Raw genomic sequence first — 19,302 nt, forward strand, 5'->3', positions numbered from 1 at the left:
TTGGCTCATCTCTCTCTCTGGTCCTCCGCTCTGCTCCGGGAGGCAGAGGAGACATTATAGACGGAGATGTTGAAGACACCATAAACAACAGATGGTGACGTTGAAGACACCATAAACAACAGATGGAGATGTTGAAGACACCATAAACAACAGATGGAGATGTTGAAGACACCATAAACAACAGATGGAGATGTTGAAGACACCATAAACAACAGATGGAGATGTTGAAGACACCATAAACAACAGATGGAGACATGTTGAAGACACCATAAACAACAGATGTTGAAGACACCATAAACAACAGATGGAGATGTTGAAGACACCATAAACAACAGATGGAAGACATTGAAGACACCATAAACAACAGATGGAGATGTTGAAGACACCATAAACAACAGATGGAGATGTTGAAGACACCATAAACAACAGATGTTGAAGACACCAGATGGAGATAAACAACAGATGGAGATGAAGTTGAAGACACCATAAACAACAGATGGAGATGTTGAAGACACCATAAACAACAGATGTTGAAGACACCATAAACAACAGATGGAGATGAAGTTAAACAACAGTTGAAGACACCATAAACAACAGATGGTGATGTTGAAGACACCATAAACAACAGATGGAGATGTTGAAGACACCATAAACAACAGATGGAAGACATTGAAGACACCATAAACAACAGATGTTGAAGACACCATAAACAACAGATGGAGATGTTGAAGACACCATAAACAACAGATGGAGATGTTGAAGACACCATAAACAACAGATGGAGACAGACACCATAAACAGATGTTGAAGACACCATAAACAACAGATGGAGATGTTGAAGACACCATAAACAGATGGAGATGTTGAAGACACCATAAAAACAGATGTTGAAGACAACATAAACAACAGATGGTGATGTTGAAGACACCATAAACAACAGATGGAGATGTTGAAGACACCATAAACAACAGATGGAGATGTTGAAGACACCATAAACAACAGATGGAGATGTTGAAGACACCATAAACAACAGATGGAGATGTTGAAGACACCATAAACAACAGATGGAGATGTTGAAGACACCATAAACAACAGATGTTGAAGACACCATAAACAACAGATGTTGAAGACACCATAAACAACAGATGGAGATGTTGAAGACACCATAAACAACAGATGGAGATGTTGAAGACACCATAAACAACAGATGGAGGTGTTGAAGACACCAGATAAACAACAGATGGAGACATTGAAGACAACATAAACAACAGCAAATCTTGTCTTTCCAGTAACCTGATCAACTTCTTTCAACAGACCTGGGTGGTCTGATGGTGAGTCAATCAACCAACCAAGGGTTTGAATATCCGGTAGTTTACTTACAGGTGGTCCCTGGTCTCCCAGCGGTCCAGGAGAGCCACTTCCACCAGGGGCCCCGGGGGCTCCAGGACTGCCCTGGTGGAGAGACAAATGATCAACTACATGTTAAGTCAACTTATGCACATTTCATGCATGGATAAGAATTGGAATTGAACCAGAATATTTTGTGTGTAGATAGATAGATAGATAGATAGATAGATAGATAGATAGATATATAGAGAGAGAGAGAGAGAGAGAGAGAGAGAGAGAGAGAGAGAGAGAGAGAGAGAGAGAGAGAGAGATAGCTAGAGAGAGAGAGAGAGAGAGAGAGAGAGAGAGAGAGAGAGAGAGAGAGAGAGAGAGAGAGAGAGAGATAGAGAGAGAGAGATAGATAGATAGATAGATAGATAGAGATAGATAGATAGATAGATCAGAACAGATAGGATCAATAAATAAAGACTGCTTTCCAGAGAGTCTCTTAGAGAGAGAACAGACAGGATCAGATAAATAAACTACTGCTTTCCCAGGCAGTCTCTTAGATCAGAACAGACAGGATCAATAACACAAACTACTGCTTTCCAGGCAGTCTCTTAGAACAGAACAGACAGGATCAATAAATAAACTACTGCTTTCCAGGCAGTCCTTAGAACAGAACAGACAGGATCAACACAAACTACTGCTTTCCAGACAGTCTCTTAGAACAGAACAGACAGGATCAATAAATAAACTACTGCTTTCCAGACAGTCTCTTAGAACAGAACAGACAGGATCAATAAATAAACTACTGCTTTCCAGGCAGTCTCTTAGATCAGAACAGACAGGATCAATAAATAAACTACTGCTTTCCAGGCAGTCTCTTAGAACAGAACAGACAGGATCAATAAATAAACTACTGCTTTCCAGGATCAATAAATAAACTACTGCAGACAGTCTCTTAGATCAGAACAGACAGGATCAACACAAACTACTGCTTTCCAGACAGTCTCTTAGATCAGAACAGACAGGATCAACACAAACTACTGCTTTCCAGACAGTCTCTTAGAACAGAACAGACAGGATCAATAGATAAACTACTGCTTTCCAGGCAGTCTCGTAGATCAGAACAGACAGGATCAACACATAAACTACTGCACTTCATACAGTTAGTAGTAGTCTAAACACTGAACATAACCTCCCATTATCAAAACACCAATGGATTCTGCAGAGATCCTTCGTTAAAACCAAATAGCCTGAAACCCTCCAGAACAACACTAATGATAATGGTAGGATAATGTGTACAGTAAGAGTAAGCAAGTCAGCGCTAAAATGGTTTGTTATGTTTGTCTGGCTGACCTCTGGGAGCTGGCTACGGTATCCACACTTACAGTGACAAACCGTAAGAGTCCGTGAGATACCGTACTCAACCAGCCAGACTTATTCTGAAGCTTTCAGACACACAGATGAATGGCTCAAGTAGGAAAGCAGGTGAGAAGGCATCATGGTGCTAGTCTGGTATTCAAACTGAATATCGCTCCATTTCATTAGTTGTTTCATTATAGTGAAACAGGGTGATATTCAGTTTGTATTCCAGGCTATTATGGTGCAGCATGGTTGAACTCCAGTCGATGATTCAATAGAGGACAATCCCCAAATCTGCTTACATAGCAGTTCAACTCGATTAAATGAAGATAGAATCACGCGATCTGCTTACATAGCAGTTCAACTCGATTAAATGAAGATAGAATCACGCAATCTGCTTACATAGCAGTTCAACTCGATTAAATGAAGATAGAATCACGCAATCTGCTTACATAGCAGTTCAACTCGATTAAATGAAGATAGAATCACGCGATCTGCTTACATAGCAGTTCAACTCGATTAAATGAAGATAGAATCACGCGATCTGCTTACATAGCAGTTCAACTCGATTAAATGAAGATAGAATCACCCAATCTGCTTACATGGCAGTTCAACTCGATTAAATGAAGATAGAATCACCCAATCTGCTTACATGGCAGTTCAACTCGATTAAATGAAGATAGAATCACCCAATCTGCTTACATGGCAGTTCAACTCGATTAAATGAAGATAGAATCACCCAATCTGCTTACATGGCAGTTCAACTCGATTAAATGAAGATAGAATCACCCAATCTGCTTACATGGCAGTTCAACTCGATTAAATGAAGATAGAATCACGCGATCTGCTTACATGGCAGTTCAACTCGATTAAATGAAGATAGAATCACCCAATCATTTGGATTGGAGTGAACATGAATAATAGACAATCTGTCACGACATGGTTTTAACTTCCAAAAGTTGTCATTTTCAATTTCCTTGTAAATTGCCAGAGTGATGTCAACAACCATGTGCCTGTCCTTGCTTCAAAGCGTAATGTCTGTCAAGGTTCACATCACGACTAAACGGATGCTTGACTGGAAAATCATTTTTATTTTTATTTCACTTTTATTGAACTAGGCAAAAGTCAGTTAAGAACAAATTCTTATTTTACAATGACGGCCTACCCCGGCCAAACTCGGACGATGCTGGGCCAATTGTGCACCGCCCTATGGGACTCCCAATCACGTCCGGATGTCTGTAGTGACGCCTCTAGCACTGAGATGCAGTGCCTTAGACCGCTGCGCCACTCGGGAGCCCCATTGAACCGACTGAAAGTTGCACTACAACCCAAGGAGTGTTTCAGGAAAAGCCAATTAGAGAAAGTGTTCCTCATGGGCACATAACCAACACAAATCCTCATCTATGAGCTATGGCTTGTCTTTTCTATGGTTTTCTGTTGTTCAGCATGGCCGCTTCCAAGCCCATTCTCTTTGCCAGAGTGGGACGACCAGTCCCCCAGTGTGGGAGTCAACCCCCAGTCAAGCAGTAAACACCTCCCAGTAAAACCTCATAACGAGGCTCTAGAGTGAGGCCTTTTGAAGGTCAAGTGTAGCTAGAGGAAGGGCCAGAAAGCAGGGCTGGAGCTGGAATGGGGACTAGTGAACGCCAAGAGGGGCTGTGGAGTGGGGCTGGAGCTGGAATGGGGACTAGTGAACGCCAAGAGGGGCTGTGGAGTGGGGCTGGAGCTGGAATGGGGACTAGTGAACGCCAAGAGGGGCTGTGGAGTGGGGCTGGAGCTGGAATGGGGACTAAGTGAACGCCAAGATGGGCTGTGGAGTGGGGCTGGAGCTGGAATGGGGACTAGTGAACGCCAAGAGGGGCTGTGGAGTGGGGCTGGAGCTGGAATGGGGACTAGTGAACGCCAAGAGGGGCTGTGCAGTGGGGCTGGAATGGGGACTAGTGAACGCCAAGATGGGCTGTGGAGTGGGGCTGGAATGGGGACTAGTGAACGCCAAGAGGGGCTGTGGAGTGGGGCTGGAGCTGGAATGGGGACTAGTGAACGCCAAGAGGGGCTGTGGAGTGGGGCTGGAATGGGGACTAGTGAATACCAAGAGGGGCTGTGGAGTGGGGCTGGAGCTGGAATGGGGACTAGTGAACGCCAAGAGGGGCTGTGGAGTGGGGCTGGAATGGGGACTAGTGAACGCCAAGATGGGCTGTGGAGTGGGGCTGGAATGGGGACTAGTGAACGCCAAGATGGGCTGTGGAGTGGGGCTGGAGCTGGACATAGGGGCTCCTCCATAAAGAAGAGCAGACCCAGAACTGTGATTTATCAACATAGAGAATCAGTGTCAACTAACTGTGTCAAACTGTGGTTATGTAATAATTAAGTAAAATAAACACACAAAAATGGGACCTTTTCCAATAATGACTAAGGAAATCCCTGGTCTTGTTTAGTCACAGAGAGTTAATTCAGAGAAGAAGGCTTTCGTGATGAATTATGTCCTGTGTTGCTGTAACTGATTCCCAAGAGGAGGCTATTGTTTTTCTGTTCTGATCTCTCTTGGCATCTTTAAAGATGTTACAAACTCAGATCGCCCCTCTACATCCACAGCTTCATGGGTTCTGAGGAGTACAGCTACGTATATTCCATCAGAGTCCTTGGCAACTGGCCAATATTACAGGGAATGGACCAATCAGGCACTATCATTTACAGTACAGCAAAGTGTTCCATTCTTCATGAAAATTACTCTTAAGATGATTTGTAACATTTTAGCTGTAAGCGTCATCATCATCATCGTCATCGTCACCATCATCATCATCGTCACCATCATCATCATCGTCACCATCATCATCACCATCATTATCATCATCACCACCGTCATCATCATCGTCATCATCCCCATCATCATCATCATCATCATCATCATCATCATCATCATCATCATCATCATCATCATCATCATCATCATCGTCACCATCATCATCACCATCGTCACCATCATCGTCACCATCATCATCGTCACCACATCATCATCATCATCATCGTCACCATCATCATCACCATCATCGTCACCATCATCATCATCGTCACCATCATCATCATCGTCACCATCATCATCATCGTCACCATCATCATCATCGTCACCATCATCATCGTCACCATCATCATCACCGTCACCATCATAATCACCGTCACCATCATCATCACCGTCACCATCATCGTCACCATCATCGTCATCATCATCATCGTCACCATCATCACCATCATAATCATCGTCACCATCATCGTCACCATCATCATCGTCACCATCATCGTCATCATCATCGTCGTCACCATCATTATCCATGGCGTGTATACATACATCTAGATAACAGTGTTGACCCCTGAGAGTGATAGAAAGAGCTGTCGTGGTTTGAATAGGATATTAGAAGTTCTTGGAGGATCTTGGGAGTCGTCAGCTTATGGCTGTCGTTGAGGAGCCGGGCCATGAGTGGATAACAAGATGGAGGTTCCATATCACTTCATACTGGTGTTTTCTTCTCATATCTGTTGGCTCGGTGCAGAAGCTTGTGTGATACCAAAGCAGATTCTGATGAGATATACTGTCAGTGGAAAAGTGAAAATCACATGGTAACATCCTTGGGCCTTCAGGTGACTTAATGTCAGGTAAGTTGACCCTAAAACCGTCCTGTTGATGTAGCAGCCTGTGTTGCTTTCGTCAGTCTTTGGGATAAAAAAACGTGTATTGTGAAGGATCAAAGGCATCTCTCATAACTCATTTATTTACAGCACATTTATTTTAAGTGCCGTGTCAGAGTATGAGACATGAAATTGATTCATAGGTAAATCAAAACAGCATTCTGTGAACATCTCGTGAGCTTTAAGCCAGCGATTTAAAGCATCGTGACATAAAAATGTCAGTGTTATGTTCGTTGTGAGGAAGTAAACAGAATTACGCGCTTCAAAATAGGAAGAAAAAAACGATTTGACTTTAATATTAAAAATTGAGCTAAAGAGCTCAGGGCGTTCAGGCTTTGAGCAGGTCATATGAATGGTCCTTCTGTAGCTCAGTTGGTAGAGCATGGTGCTTGTAACGCCAGGGTAGTGGGTTCGATCCCCGGGACCACCCATACGTATAATGTATGCACACATGACTGTAAGTCGCTTTGGATAAAAGCGTCTGCTAAATGGCATATATAACAATACATAATGGAAATAATGAATCTGTAAGTCAAACAAAATGAATAGACTGTTACCCTCTGTCCAACTGGTCCATCTCTTCCGGATCCGCCAGGAGATCCACCAACACCCTGCAAAATATAACACAAATACAGAGTCAGAGTGATTGACAGCATGAGAAACCTTATTCATTCAGGTCTGAATGGTGAACATCTCATTTACAACATGAGAAACCTTATTCATTCAGGTCTGAATGGTGAACATCTCATTCACAACATGAGAAACCTTATTCATTCAGGTCTGACAACTCAACAGCCCATTCCAAACATAATCATAACTTATTCATTCAGGTTATAAAATATGAACATCTCATTCACAACATGAGAAACCTTATTCATTCAGGTCTGAATGGTGAACATCTCAACACCTGCCAGAGCTCTGCTGTGTGTATCCAGTCTCCTACAACTCACCAGCCCATTCCAAACATAATCATAACTTAGCTATGAGGTTATAAAATATGTATCTTCTGCCACAACTTTACAAGAGTGGTCGTAAAGCATATCAATGAAAGGTGGGGACATTATGCAGAGGAGAGTAGTGGAGAGTAGTGGAGAGGAGTGGGAGTGGAGAGTAGTGGAGAGGAGAGGAGAGTAGTGGAGAGTAGTGGAGAGTAGTGGAGAGGAGGGAGAGTAGTGGAGAGGAGGGGTGTGGAGAGTAGTGGAGAGGAGGGGTGTGGAGAGTAGTGGAGAGGAGGGGAGTGGAGTAGTGGAGAGGAGGGGTGTGGAGAGTAGTGGAGAGGAGGGGAGTGGAGAGTAGTGGAGAGGAGGGGTGTGGAGAGTAGTGGAGAGTAGTGGAGAGTAGTGGAGAGTAGTGGAGAGTAGTGGAGAGTAGTGGAGAGGAGTGGAGAGTAGTGGAGAGGAGTGGAGAGGAGGGGTGTGGAGAGTAGTGGAGAGGAGGGGTGTGGAGAGTAGTGGAGAGGAGGGTGTGGAGAGTAGTGGAGAGTAGTGGAGAGTAGTGGAGAGGAGGGGTGTGGAGAGTAGTGGAGAGGAGGGAGGGGGGTAGTGGAGAGTAGTGGAGAGGAGGGGTGTGGAGAGTAGTGGAGAGTAGTGGAGAGTAGTGGAGAGTAGTGGAGAGGAGGGGTGTGGAGAGTAGTGGAGAGGAGGGGTGTGGAGAGTAGTGGAGAGGAGGGGAGGGGAGAGTAGTGGAGAGGAGGAGGAGGGGGGAGTGGAGAGTAGTGGAGAGGAGGGGGGGGAGAGTAGTGGAGAGGAGGTGTGGAGAGTAGTGGAGAGGAGGGGTGTGGAGAGTAGTGGAGAGGAGGGGTGTGGAGAGTAGTGGAGAGGAGGGGAGGAGAGTAGTGGAGAGGAGGGGGTGGAGAGTAGTGGAGAGTAGTGGAGAGGGGTGTGGAGAGTAGTGGAGAGGAGGGGTGTGGAGAGTAGTGGAGAGGAGGGGTGTGGAGAGTAGTGGAGAGGAGGGGTGTGGAGAGTAGTGGAGAGGAGGGAGGGAGAGTAGTGGAGAGTAGTGGAGAGGAGGGGTGTGGAGAGTAGTGGAGAGGAGGGGTGGGAGAGTAGTGGAGAGTAGTGGAGAGGAGGGGTGTGGAGAGTAGTGGAGAGGAGGGTGGGGAGAGTAGTGGAGAGGAGGGGTGGGGAGAGTAGTGGAGAGGAGGGGTGGGGAGAGTAGTGGAGAGGAGGGGTGGGAGAGTAGCGGAGAGGAGGGGTGTGGAGAGTAGCGGAGAGGAGGGGAGGGGAGAGTAGCGGAGAGGAGGGGAGGGGAGAGTAGTGGAGAGGAGGGGTGGGGAGAGTAGTGGAGAGGAGGGGTGTGGAGAGGAGGGGTGGGGAGAGTAGAGGAGAGGAGGGGTGTGGAGAGTAGTGGAGAGGAGGGGTGTGGAGAGTAGTGGAGAGGAGGGGTGTGGAGAGTAGTGGAGAGGAGGGGTGTGGAGAGTAGTGGAGAGGAGGGGTGGGAGAGTAGTGGAGAGGAGGGGTGGGGAGAGTAGTGGAGAGGAGGGGTGGGGAGAGTAGTGGAGAGGAGGGGTGGGGAGAGTAGTGGAGAGGAGGGGTGTGGAGAGTAGTGGAGAGGAGGGGTGGGGAGAGTAGTGGAGAGGAGGGGTGTGGAGAGTAGTGGAGAGGAGGGGTGTGGAGAGTAGTGGAGAGGAGGGGGGGGAGAGTAGTGGAGAGGAGGGGTGTGGAGAGTAGTGGAGAGGAGGGGTGTGGAGAGTAGTGGAGAGGAGGGGTGTGGAGAGGAGGGGTGTGGAGAGTAGTGGAGAGGAGGGGTGTGGAGAGGAGGGGAGAGGAGGGGTGGGGTGAGTAGTGGAGAGGAGGGGAGAGTAGGGGTATGATTAATGTTGTGCTGTAAGACCAGATCCTGGCACAAACAACCACCAGCCCTGATATCTTCCCTGTCAGCTACACACACACACACACACACACACACACACACACACACACACACACACACACACACACACACACACACACACACACACACACACACACACACACACACACACACACACACACACACACACACACACACACACACACACACACACACACAGTCCCCATCCTGGCTCTGAGAGATGTGGTAATGGCTATGAAGAGAGAGGCAGAGAGCAGAATCAGCAAGGCCAACAGATTAAGTGTTCATATTTGTCATCCACCAGACAAACCCCACCTGTCCCTCTGGTCCTCTCTACCACCAGCCAGACCCTACCAGTCCCTCTGGTCCTCTCTACCACCAGCCAGACCCTACCAGTCCCTCTGGTCCTCTCTACCACCAGCCAGACCCTACCAGTCCCTCTGGTCCTCTCTACCACCAGCCAGACCCTACCAGTCCCTCTGGTCCTCTCTACCACCAGCCAGACCCTACCAGTCCCTCTGGTCCTCTCTACCACCAGCCAGACTCTGGTCCCCTACCAGTACCCCTCTGGTCCTCTCTACCACCAGCCAGACCCTACCAGTCCCTCTGGTCCTCTCTACCACCAGCCAGACCCTACCAGTCACTCTGGTCCCTCTACCAGACCCTACCAGTCAGTCCACTCCTAGACCCTACCAGTCACTCTGGTCACTCTACTAGACCACCAGCCAGACCCTACCAGTCCCTCTGGTCCTCTCTACCACCAGCCAGAACCTACCAGTCACTCTGGTCCACTCTACTAGACCCTACCAGTCACTCTGGTCCACTCTACTAGACCCTACCAGTCACTCTGGTCCACTCTACTAGACCCTACCAGTCACTCTGGTCCACTCTACTAGACCCTACCAGTCACTCTGGTCCTCTCTACCAGACCCTACCAGTCATTCTGGTCCACTCTACTAGACCCTACCAGTCACTCTGGTCCACTCTACTAGACCCTACCAGTCACTCTGGTCAACTCTACTAGACCCTACCAGTCACTCTGGTCCACTCTACTAGACCCTACCAGTCACTCTGGTCCACTCTACTAGACCCAGTGTCTACTCCCACAGTGTCTCTGTGGAGGTAGTAATCACTAGTCACAGCAGTGTCTCTGTGGAGGTAGTAATCACTAGTCTCAACACAGTGTCTCTGTGGAGGTAGTAATCACTAGTCTCAACACAGTGTCTCTGTGGGGGTAGTAATCTCAACACAGTGTCTCTGTGGAGGTAGTAATCACTAGTTTCAACACAGTGTCTCTGTGGAGGTAGTAATCACTAGTCTCAACACAGTGTCTCTGTGGAGGTAGTAATCACTAGTCTCAACACAGTGTCTCTGTGGGGGTAGTAATCACTAGTCTCAACACAGTGTCTCTGTGGAGGTAGTAATCAGTCTAGTCTCTGTGGAGGTAGTAATCACTAGTCTCAACACAGTGTCTCTGTGGAGGTAGTAATCACTAGTCTCAACACAGTGTCTCTGTAGGAGTGTCTCTGGTAGTAATCACTAGTCTCAACACAGTGTCTCTGTGGAGGTAGTAATCACTAGTCTCAACACAGTGTCTCTGTGTCTCTGAGGTAGTAATCACTAGTCTCAACACAGTGTCTCTGTGGAGGTAGTAATCACTAGTCTCAACACAGTGTCTCTGTGGAGGTAGTAATCACTAGTCACAACACAGTGTCTCTGTGGGAGTAGTTATCACTAGTCACAGCACAGTGTCTCTGTGGAGGTAGTAATCACCAGTTTCAACACAGTGTCTCTGTGGAGGTAGTAATCACTAGTTTCAACACAGTGTCTCTGTGGAGGTAGTAATCACTAGTCTCAACACAGTGTCTCTGTGGAGGTAGTAATCACTAGTCACAGCACAGTGTCTCTGTGGAGGTAGTAATCACTAGTCTCAACACAGTGTCTCTGTGGAGGTAGTAATCACTAGTCACAGCACAGTGTCTCTGTGGAGGTAGTAATCACTAGTCTCAACACAGTGTCTCTGTGGGAGTAGTTATCACTAGTCACAGCACAGTGTCTCTGTGGAGGTAGTAATCACTAGTCACATCAGTGTCTCTGTGGGAGTAGTTATCACTAGTCACAGCACAGTGTCTCTGTGGAGGTAGTAATCACTAGTCTCAACACAGTGTCTCTGTGGGGGTAGTAATCACTAGTCTCAACACAGTGTCTCTGTGGAGGTAGTAATCACTAGTCACAGCACAGTGTCTCTGTGGAGGTAGTAATCACTAGTCACAGCACAGTGTCTCTGTGGAGGTGGTAATCACTAGTCTCAACACAGTGTCTCTGTGGAGGTAGTAATCACTAGTCTCAACACAGTGTCTCTGTGGAGGTAGTAATCACTAGTCTCAACACAGTGTCTCTGTGGAGGTAGTAATCACTAGTCTCAACACAGTGTCTCTGTGGGAGTAGTTATCACTAGTCACAGCACAGTGTCTCTGTGGGACTCAGGAGAGGAAAACAAAATGGAGATGAGGTATATATGTGTCTTTACTCACCTGAGGTCCTGGTAAACCAACATCTCCCTTCTCTCCCTTTTCACCATCACCCCCCTGAAACACAAATGGACATGAGAGAAAAACAACCTCTTTATCATTCATTCCTTTGTCATTTTGTCATTTCATTCAAAGCCAGTGGGTAGATGGAATGGTTTGCAAATGATTGACTGTACATTAGTCACACTGTTATGGAACACAGTTTAACCAGAGGCAGACGTGTTCATATACAGGCTATATACTGTATCATATATTATGTTTATATACAGGCTATATACTGTATCATAACTTATGTTTATATACAGGCTATATACTGTATCATAACTTATGTTTATATACAGGCTATATACTGTATCATAACTTATGTTTATATACAGGCTATATACTGTATCATATATTATGTTTATATACAGGCTATATACTGTATCATAACTTATGTTTATATACAGGCTATATACTTTATCATAACTTATGTTCATATATACTCTGAGTGTCCTATATATATATGAACATAAGATATTATATATACTGTATTTTACCGGTGGTCCCTGGATGGAATGTCCACTAGGCCCCTCAGGACCAGGGTTATAGGTCATATCTTACCGGTGGTCCCTGGATGGAATGTCCACTAGACCCCTCAGGACCAGGGTTATAGGTCATATGTCATATCTTACCGGTGGTCCCTGGATGGAATGTCCACTAGGCCCTTGAGGACCAGGGTTATAGGTCATATCTTACCGGTGGTCCCTGAATGGAATGTCCACTAGGCCCTTGAGGACCAGGGTTATAGGTCATATCTTACCGGTGGTCCCTGAATGGAATGTCCACTAGGCCCTTGAGGACCAGGGTTATAGGTCATATCTTACCGGTGGTCCCTGGATGGAATGTCCACTAGACCCCTCAGGACCAGGGTTATAGGTCATATCTTACCGGTGGTCCCTGGATGGAATGTCCACTAGACCCCTCAGGACCAGGGTTATAGGTCATATCTTACCGGTGGTCCCTGGATGGAATGTCCACTAGACCCCTCAGGACCAGGGTTATAGGTCATATCTTACCGGTGGTCCCTGGATGGAATGTCCACTAGGCCCTTGAGGACCAGGGTTATAGGTCATATCTTACCGGTGGTCCCTGGATGGAATGTCCACTAGGCCCTTGAGGACCAGGGTTATAGGTCATATCTTACCGGTGGTCCCTGGATGGAATGTCCACTAGGCCCTTGAGGACCAGGGGGGCCCTGTGGTCCAGGAGGACCTTTATCACCAACTAGTCCTTGAGGCCCCTGGAGAAGACAGACCATTTATTTAAAATCACACAATATTAACCAATGACTCATGGCTGTTTCCTTACTGATTTATAAACTATATTTCAACTGATAAACTGATCGATAGTCTATAAACGACTTTAAAAACATTTAGAACACATTTGTAAAGCATACCGTAATGTAACGTGTTACAACAACAGAGTTGATTAACCGCCCGACCTGTTACCATTAAATTGAATTGAACTAAAAGTTTGTTAGTTCTTCTCTCTGGTGATCAATATGTTCTGTGTCTTCAACGTCCAAGTTTGGACATCAGGTTTTAGAGCTACTGTCTGGCAGCCTTCCTTCTAAAAACACAATGCCGTTGCCTTGGGTCTCTCGCTCCACACACAAATGTGATATTCATAAAGTTAAGACAAAGTACAACGGGTAGCCCACAGGACCGTTCTCCGAGGACACTCATTAGAATGGAGTTTACATTGGGGACTGTGCTCTAGGAAATTGATTTAGGCTGTGTCCCAAATGGCACCATAGGGCTTTGGTCAAAAGTAGTGCACTATATAGGGAATAGGATGCAAATTAGCACGTATTTTAGCCAATACCCAACAGTACATTTGAAATGAGATTACAGCCGTCCTGGGTTGGGTTTGTTTGGCACCATAATGAAGTCTGTTTCTAGCATGGCCTCGCCGTTCACATCTGTTGTAACTTTGTTAGCGAGCTGCCCGTGTTAAACTGGGCTGGAAGCAGAGGGACTGGAGAGGCCTGCAGCCTGCAGCCTTAGAGGCTGATAAAGCAGTCAAACAGACGGAGAGAGAGGACTGTCCCATTTACCAAACCTGGGTTCAAACACTATTTGAAATGTTTAAAATACTTTGAGAGTTTGATTTAGTGTCAGGTGGGCGGGGTTTGAATGCCAGATGGGTGGGGTTTGAATGCCAGATGGGTGGGGTTTGAATGCCAGATGGGTGGGGTTTGAATGCCAGATGGGTGGGGTTTGAATGCCAGATGGGTGGGGTTTGCATGCCAGATGGGTGGGGTTTGAATGCCAGATGGGTGGGGTTTGCATGCCAGATTTGGGCATGCCAGATGGGTGGGGTTTGAATGCCAGATGGGTGGGGTTTGAATGCCAGATGGGTGGGGTTTGAATGCCAGATGGGTGGGGTTTGCATGCCAGATGGGTGGGGTTTGAATGCCAGATGGGTGGGGTTTGCATGCCAGATGGGTGGGGTTTGAATGCCAGATGGGTGGGGTTTGCATGCCAGATGGGTGGGGTTTGAATGCCAGATGGGTGGGGTTTGAATGCCAGATGGGTGGGGTTTGAATGACAGATAGGTGGGGTTTGAATGCCAGATGGGTGGGGTTTGAATGCCAGATGGGTGGGGTTTGAATGCCAGATGGGCTGGGTTTGAATGCCAGATGGGCTGGGTTTGAATGCCAGATAGGTGGGGTTTGAATGCCAGATGGGTGGGGTTTGAATGCCAGATGGGTGGGGTTTGAATGCCAGATGGGTGGGGTTTGAATGCCAGATGGGTGGGGTTTGAATGCCAGATGGGCGGGTTTTGAATGCCAGATGGGTGGGGTTTGCGCTTTTGGGACTTTTGTAATTGGTTCCATTGCAACAGGCAATTCCATTGCAACAAGTTCAAACCGAGCAACAGCTGTAGTATTTGAAATTATTTCAAATAGTATTTGAACCCAGGTCTGAGTCAGACACAGAGAGAACTGGAATAACAAGGTTTCAGCGTACTCCTGAAACTACAGTCCAAGTAAAATTATCCTGTTTAACTACAACCGACACAAGGCTCTCCTGGCTTCGACATGAAGACTGCTGGCATGAAGCCAGAAGGACACGGCGAGGTTCACTTAGTGTGTGAAAACAGAGACATCCTCCAAAAATAACAGAATTGCACGTTACGTTGCATATTTATGTATCTCCACATCTCAGCCGTTGATTCAGGCTATTTATTGGAGGAAATTCCATTCTTATTCTTTATGTTCTAGGTGGCCCCTCACGTACTGTAGCCAGAGTACGTGTTACTGTGGAAGCACTGAGCTGCTACAAAATATTAAGATCACACCCCCCATGTTGACTCTAATGCTTCCCACAGTTATTATTGGCTGGATAGCCTTTGGGTGGTGGACCATTCTTGATACACATGGGAAACTGTTGAGCGTGAAAAACCCAGCAACGTTTAAGTTCTTGACACAAACCGGTGCACCTGACACCTACTACCAGACCCCATTCAAAGGCATTTACATCTTTTGTCTTGCCCTTTAACCCTCTGAATGGCTCACAGACACAATCCATATCTCAATTGTCTCAAGGCTTAAAAATCTGGATTTAACGAGCGACATCAATAAGGGTTCATAGCTTTCCCCTGGTCAGTCTATGTAGTGGTCTGTACACTGAGCTGTATTGGGACCCTCCAGTATGTGTTACTATGGAAACACTGAGCTGTATTGGGACCCTCCAGTATGTGTTACTGTGGAAACACTGAGCTGTATTGGGACCCTCCAGTATGTGTTACTATGGAAACACTGAGCTGTATTGGGATGGAGCCCCTCCAGTATGTGTTACTGTGGAAACACTGAGCTGTATTGGGATGGAGCCCCTCCAGTATGTGTTACTGTGGAAACACTGAGCTGTATTGGGATGGAGACCCTCCAGTATGTGTTACTATGGAAACACTGAGCTGTATTGGGATGGAGACCCTCCAGTATGTGTTACTATGGAAACACTGAGCAGTATTGGGATGGAGCCCCTCCAGTATGTGTTACTGTGGAAACACTGAGCTGTATTGGGATGGAGACCCTCCAGTATGTGTTACTATGGAAACACTGAGCTGTATTGGGATGGAGACCTTCCAGTATGTGTTACTATGGAAACACTGAGCTGTATTGGGATGGAGACCCTCCAGTATGTGTTACTGTGGAAACACTGAGCAGTATTGGGATGGAGTCACTATCTATTCCCAATGTAGTGCCCTTCTTTTCACAAGAGCCCTGATCCAAAGTAGTGCACTATAGAGAGAACAGGGGTGCCATTTGGGACACACACTGTGTAAGCACTGAGCAGCATAGTGTGATGGAGGATGAATAGTATACTTTACCACATTGCCTGGCTCCCCTCGATCTCCCCTGGTCCCTCTGATACCAGCACCTCCCTGGAAGAAAGGAAGGGAGGAAGGAGACCGTAAACACCACTATAACCATACTGTACACCTGACTGGGAATCAGACCATAAACACCATACTGTACACCTGACTGGGAATCAGACCGTAAACACCACTATAACCATACTGTACACCTGACTGGGAATCAGACCGTAAACACCACTATAACCATACTGTACATCTGACTGGGAATCAGACCGTAAACACCACTATAACCATACTGTACATCTGACTGGGAATCAGACCGTAAACACCACTATAACCATACTGTACATCTGACTGGGAATCAGACCATAAACACCACTATAACCATACTGTACATCTGACTGGGAATCAGACCGTAAACACCACTATAACCATACTGTACACCTGACTGGGAATCAGACCATAAACACCACTATAACCATACTGTACACCTGACTGGGAATCAGACCGTAAACACCACTATAACCATACTGTACATCTGACTGGGAATCAGACCGTAAACACCACTATAACCATACTGTACATCTGACTGGGAATCAGACCAGTAAACACCACTATAACCATACTGTACATCTGACTGGGAATCAGACCATAAACACCACTATAACCATACTGTACACCTGACTGGGAATCAGACCAGTAAACACCACTATAACCATACTGTACATCTGACTGGGAATCAGACCATAAACACCACTATAACCATACTGTACATCTGACTGGGAATCAGACCATAAACACCACTATAACCATACTGTACACCTGACTGGGAATCAGACCGTAAACACCACTATAACCATACTGTACATCTGACTGGGAATCAGACCATAAACACCACTATAACCATACTGTACATCTGACTGGGAATCAGACCATAAACACCACTATAACCATACTGTACACCTGACTGGGAATCAGACCGTAAACACCACTATAACCATACTGTACATCTGACTGGGAATCAGACCATAAACACCACTATAACCATACTGTACACCTGACTGGGAATCAGACCATAAACACCACTATAACCATACTGTACACCTGACTGGGAATCAGACCGTAAACACCACTATAACCATACTGTACATCTGACTGGGAATCAGACCATAAACACCACTATAACCATACTGTACATCTGACTGGGAATCAGACCATAAACACCACTATAACCATACTGTACACCTGACTGGGAATCAGACCATAAACACCATACTGTACATCTGACTGGGAATCAGACCATAAACACCATACTGTACATCTGACTGGGAATCAGACCATAAACACCATTATAACCATACTGTACATCTGACTGGGAATCAGACCATAAACACCATACTGTACATCTGACTGGGAATCAGACCATAAAACCATACTGTACATCTGACTGGGAATCAGACCATAAACACCACTATAACCATACTGTACATCTGACTGGGAATCAGACCATAAACACCATACTGTACATCTGACTGGGAATCAGACCATAAACACCATACTGTACACCTGACTGGGAATCAGACCATAAACACCATACTGTACATCTGACTGGGAATCAGACCATAAACACCACTATAACCATACTGTACATCTGACTGGGAATCAGACCATAAACACCATTATAACCATACTGTACACCTGACTGGGAATCAGACCATAAACACCACTATAACCATACTGTACATCTGACTGGGAATCAGACCATAAACACCATACTGTACATCTGACTGGGAATCAGACCATAAACACCACTATAACCATACTGTACATCTGACTGGGAATCAGACCATAAACACCATACTGTACATCTGACTGGGAATCAGACCATAAACACCACTATAACCATACTGTACACCTGACTGGGAATCAGACCATAAACACCATACTGTACATCTGACTGGGAATCAGACCATAAACATCCCTGTCCCTCCCTGTCCCACCCTCCGTCCCTCCCTGTCCCTTCCCCCGTCCCTCCCTGTCCCTCCCTCCCTGTCCCTCGCTCCGTCCCTCCCCCCGTCCCTCCCCCATCCCTCCCTGTCTCTCCCCCATCCCTCACTGTCCCTCCCCTCCGTCCCTCCCTGTCCCTCCCCCCCTCCCCCATCCCGTCCCTCCCCATCCCTCCCTATCTCCCCCATCCCTCACTGTCCCTCCCCTCAGTCCCTCCCTGTCCCTCCCCCGTCCCTCCCTGTCCCTCCCTCCGTCCCTCCCTGTCCCTCCCCCCGTCCCTCCCTGTCCCTCCCTCCGTCCCTCCCTCCGTCCCCCCCTGTCCCTCCCCCCGTCCCTCCCTGTCCCTCCTGACTCTGCTCTAACTGACGAAGGCATCTGGAGGTAATTGTCCCATCTGGCCTCAAAGGCTTCCTTCCTCTTCCTGTGTTTGCCTTAATGGCACCCCTGCGGGGACATGGAGCGAGGTACTAATAGTTCCTATGGCTGGAGGCTGTGATAGCAGAGGCAGGACAAGCTCAAATTGGATTAACGTCCTGCACACGCTCAGTCGGTTATAATAATATCAGTGATTGAAGACACACTACAGAATAATAGAATTAAAGGTCAGGAACAGTTTTACTACGGGGTCAACACCTTCAGCGAGGAGTATTGTGTCTTGACAAAGCCCCACTTTTAACTCCAGTCCAGCTTTAATGTTATAACAACGGTTTTAGTAGGTCAACAACGATCACAGAAACATAAGGAGGATTGGTTTATAGAGGAACCTCAGATGAAATCTACCTCCATTGTGGTTTTAAAGTCTGCCTATAGGCTCCACCTGAACCATATGGATGTGGACACTGTGTAGACAGCAGAGGGGAGGACTAATCTCTTTTGATAAATTCATATCCATATAATGACTTTCTCAAACATGTCTGTGTGTTGATACAGTGTTGGCCCCATAGTGGCCCTGGAACCTGTTTTATTGTCCCCTTGGCAACGAGCTGAGTACACAACATCACCCGACCCGATGCCTTCTAAATGGGCTCATTTATCTGCAGTGTCGTCATATCAGGTTCTACCCTCTGCTGCTGCGTGGAGTGAGATTAACCATTCTACATACTACTCTCTCTCTCTCTACCCTCTACCCTCTCTCACTCAGTTTCTCTCTCGATCTATCCTCTCTCACTCAGTTTCTCTCTCGATCTATCCT

The 19,302-nt window shown here is 46.6% G+C and overlaps 1 protein-coding gene across 1 annotated transcript in view; it reads right to left on the bottom strand.

The window, feature by feature from the left end:
- LOC124020799 (collagen alpha-1(XIV) chain-like) overlaps positions 1–19,302 on the bottom strand; it is a 268,028-nt gene that overhangs the window by 32,983 nt on the left and 215,743 nt on the right. The window contains exons 39-45 of the mRNA XM_046336070.1: positions 16,116–16,169; positions 12,925–13,020; positions 11,742–11,795; positions 6,801–6,986; positions 6,312–6,399; positions 5,848–6,039; positions 1,381–1,475 (exon numbers count right to left, since the gene is read on the bottom strand). Coding sequence (XP_046192026.1) covers positions 1,381–1,475; positions 5,848–6,039; positions 6,312–6,399; positions 6,801–6,986; positions 11,742–11,795; positions 12,925–13,020; positions 16,116–16,169 — 765 coding nt within the window. The remainder of the gene's footprint in view (positions 1–1,380; positions 1,476–5,847; positions 6,040–6,311; positions 6,400–6,800; positions 6,987–11,741; positions 11,796–12,924; positions 13,021–16,115; positions 16,170–19,302) is intronic.

The sequence above is a fragment of the Oncorhynchus gorbuscha genome, unplaced genomic scaffold (genome assembly GCF_021184085.1).
Source record: "Oncorhynchus gorbuscha isolate QuinsamMale2020 ecotype Even-year unplaced genomic scaffold, OgorEven_v1.0 Un_scaffold_914, whole genome shotgun sequence".
Classification (NCBI taxonomy): domain Eukaryota; kingdom Metazoa; phylum Chordata; class Actinopteri; order Salmoniformes; family Salmonidae; genus Oncorhynchus; species Oncorhynchus gorbuscha.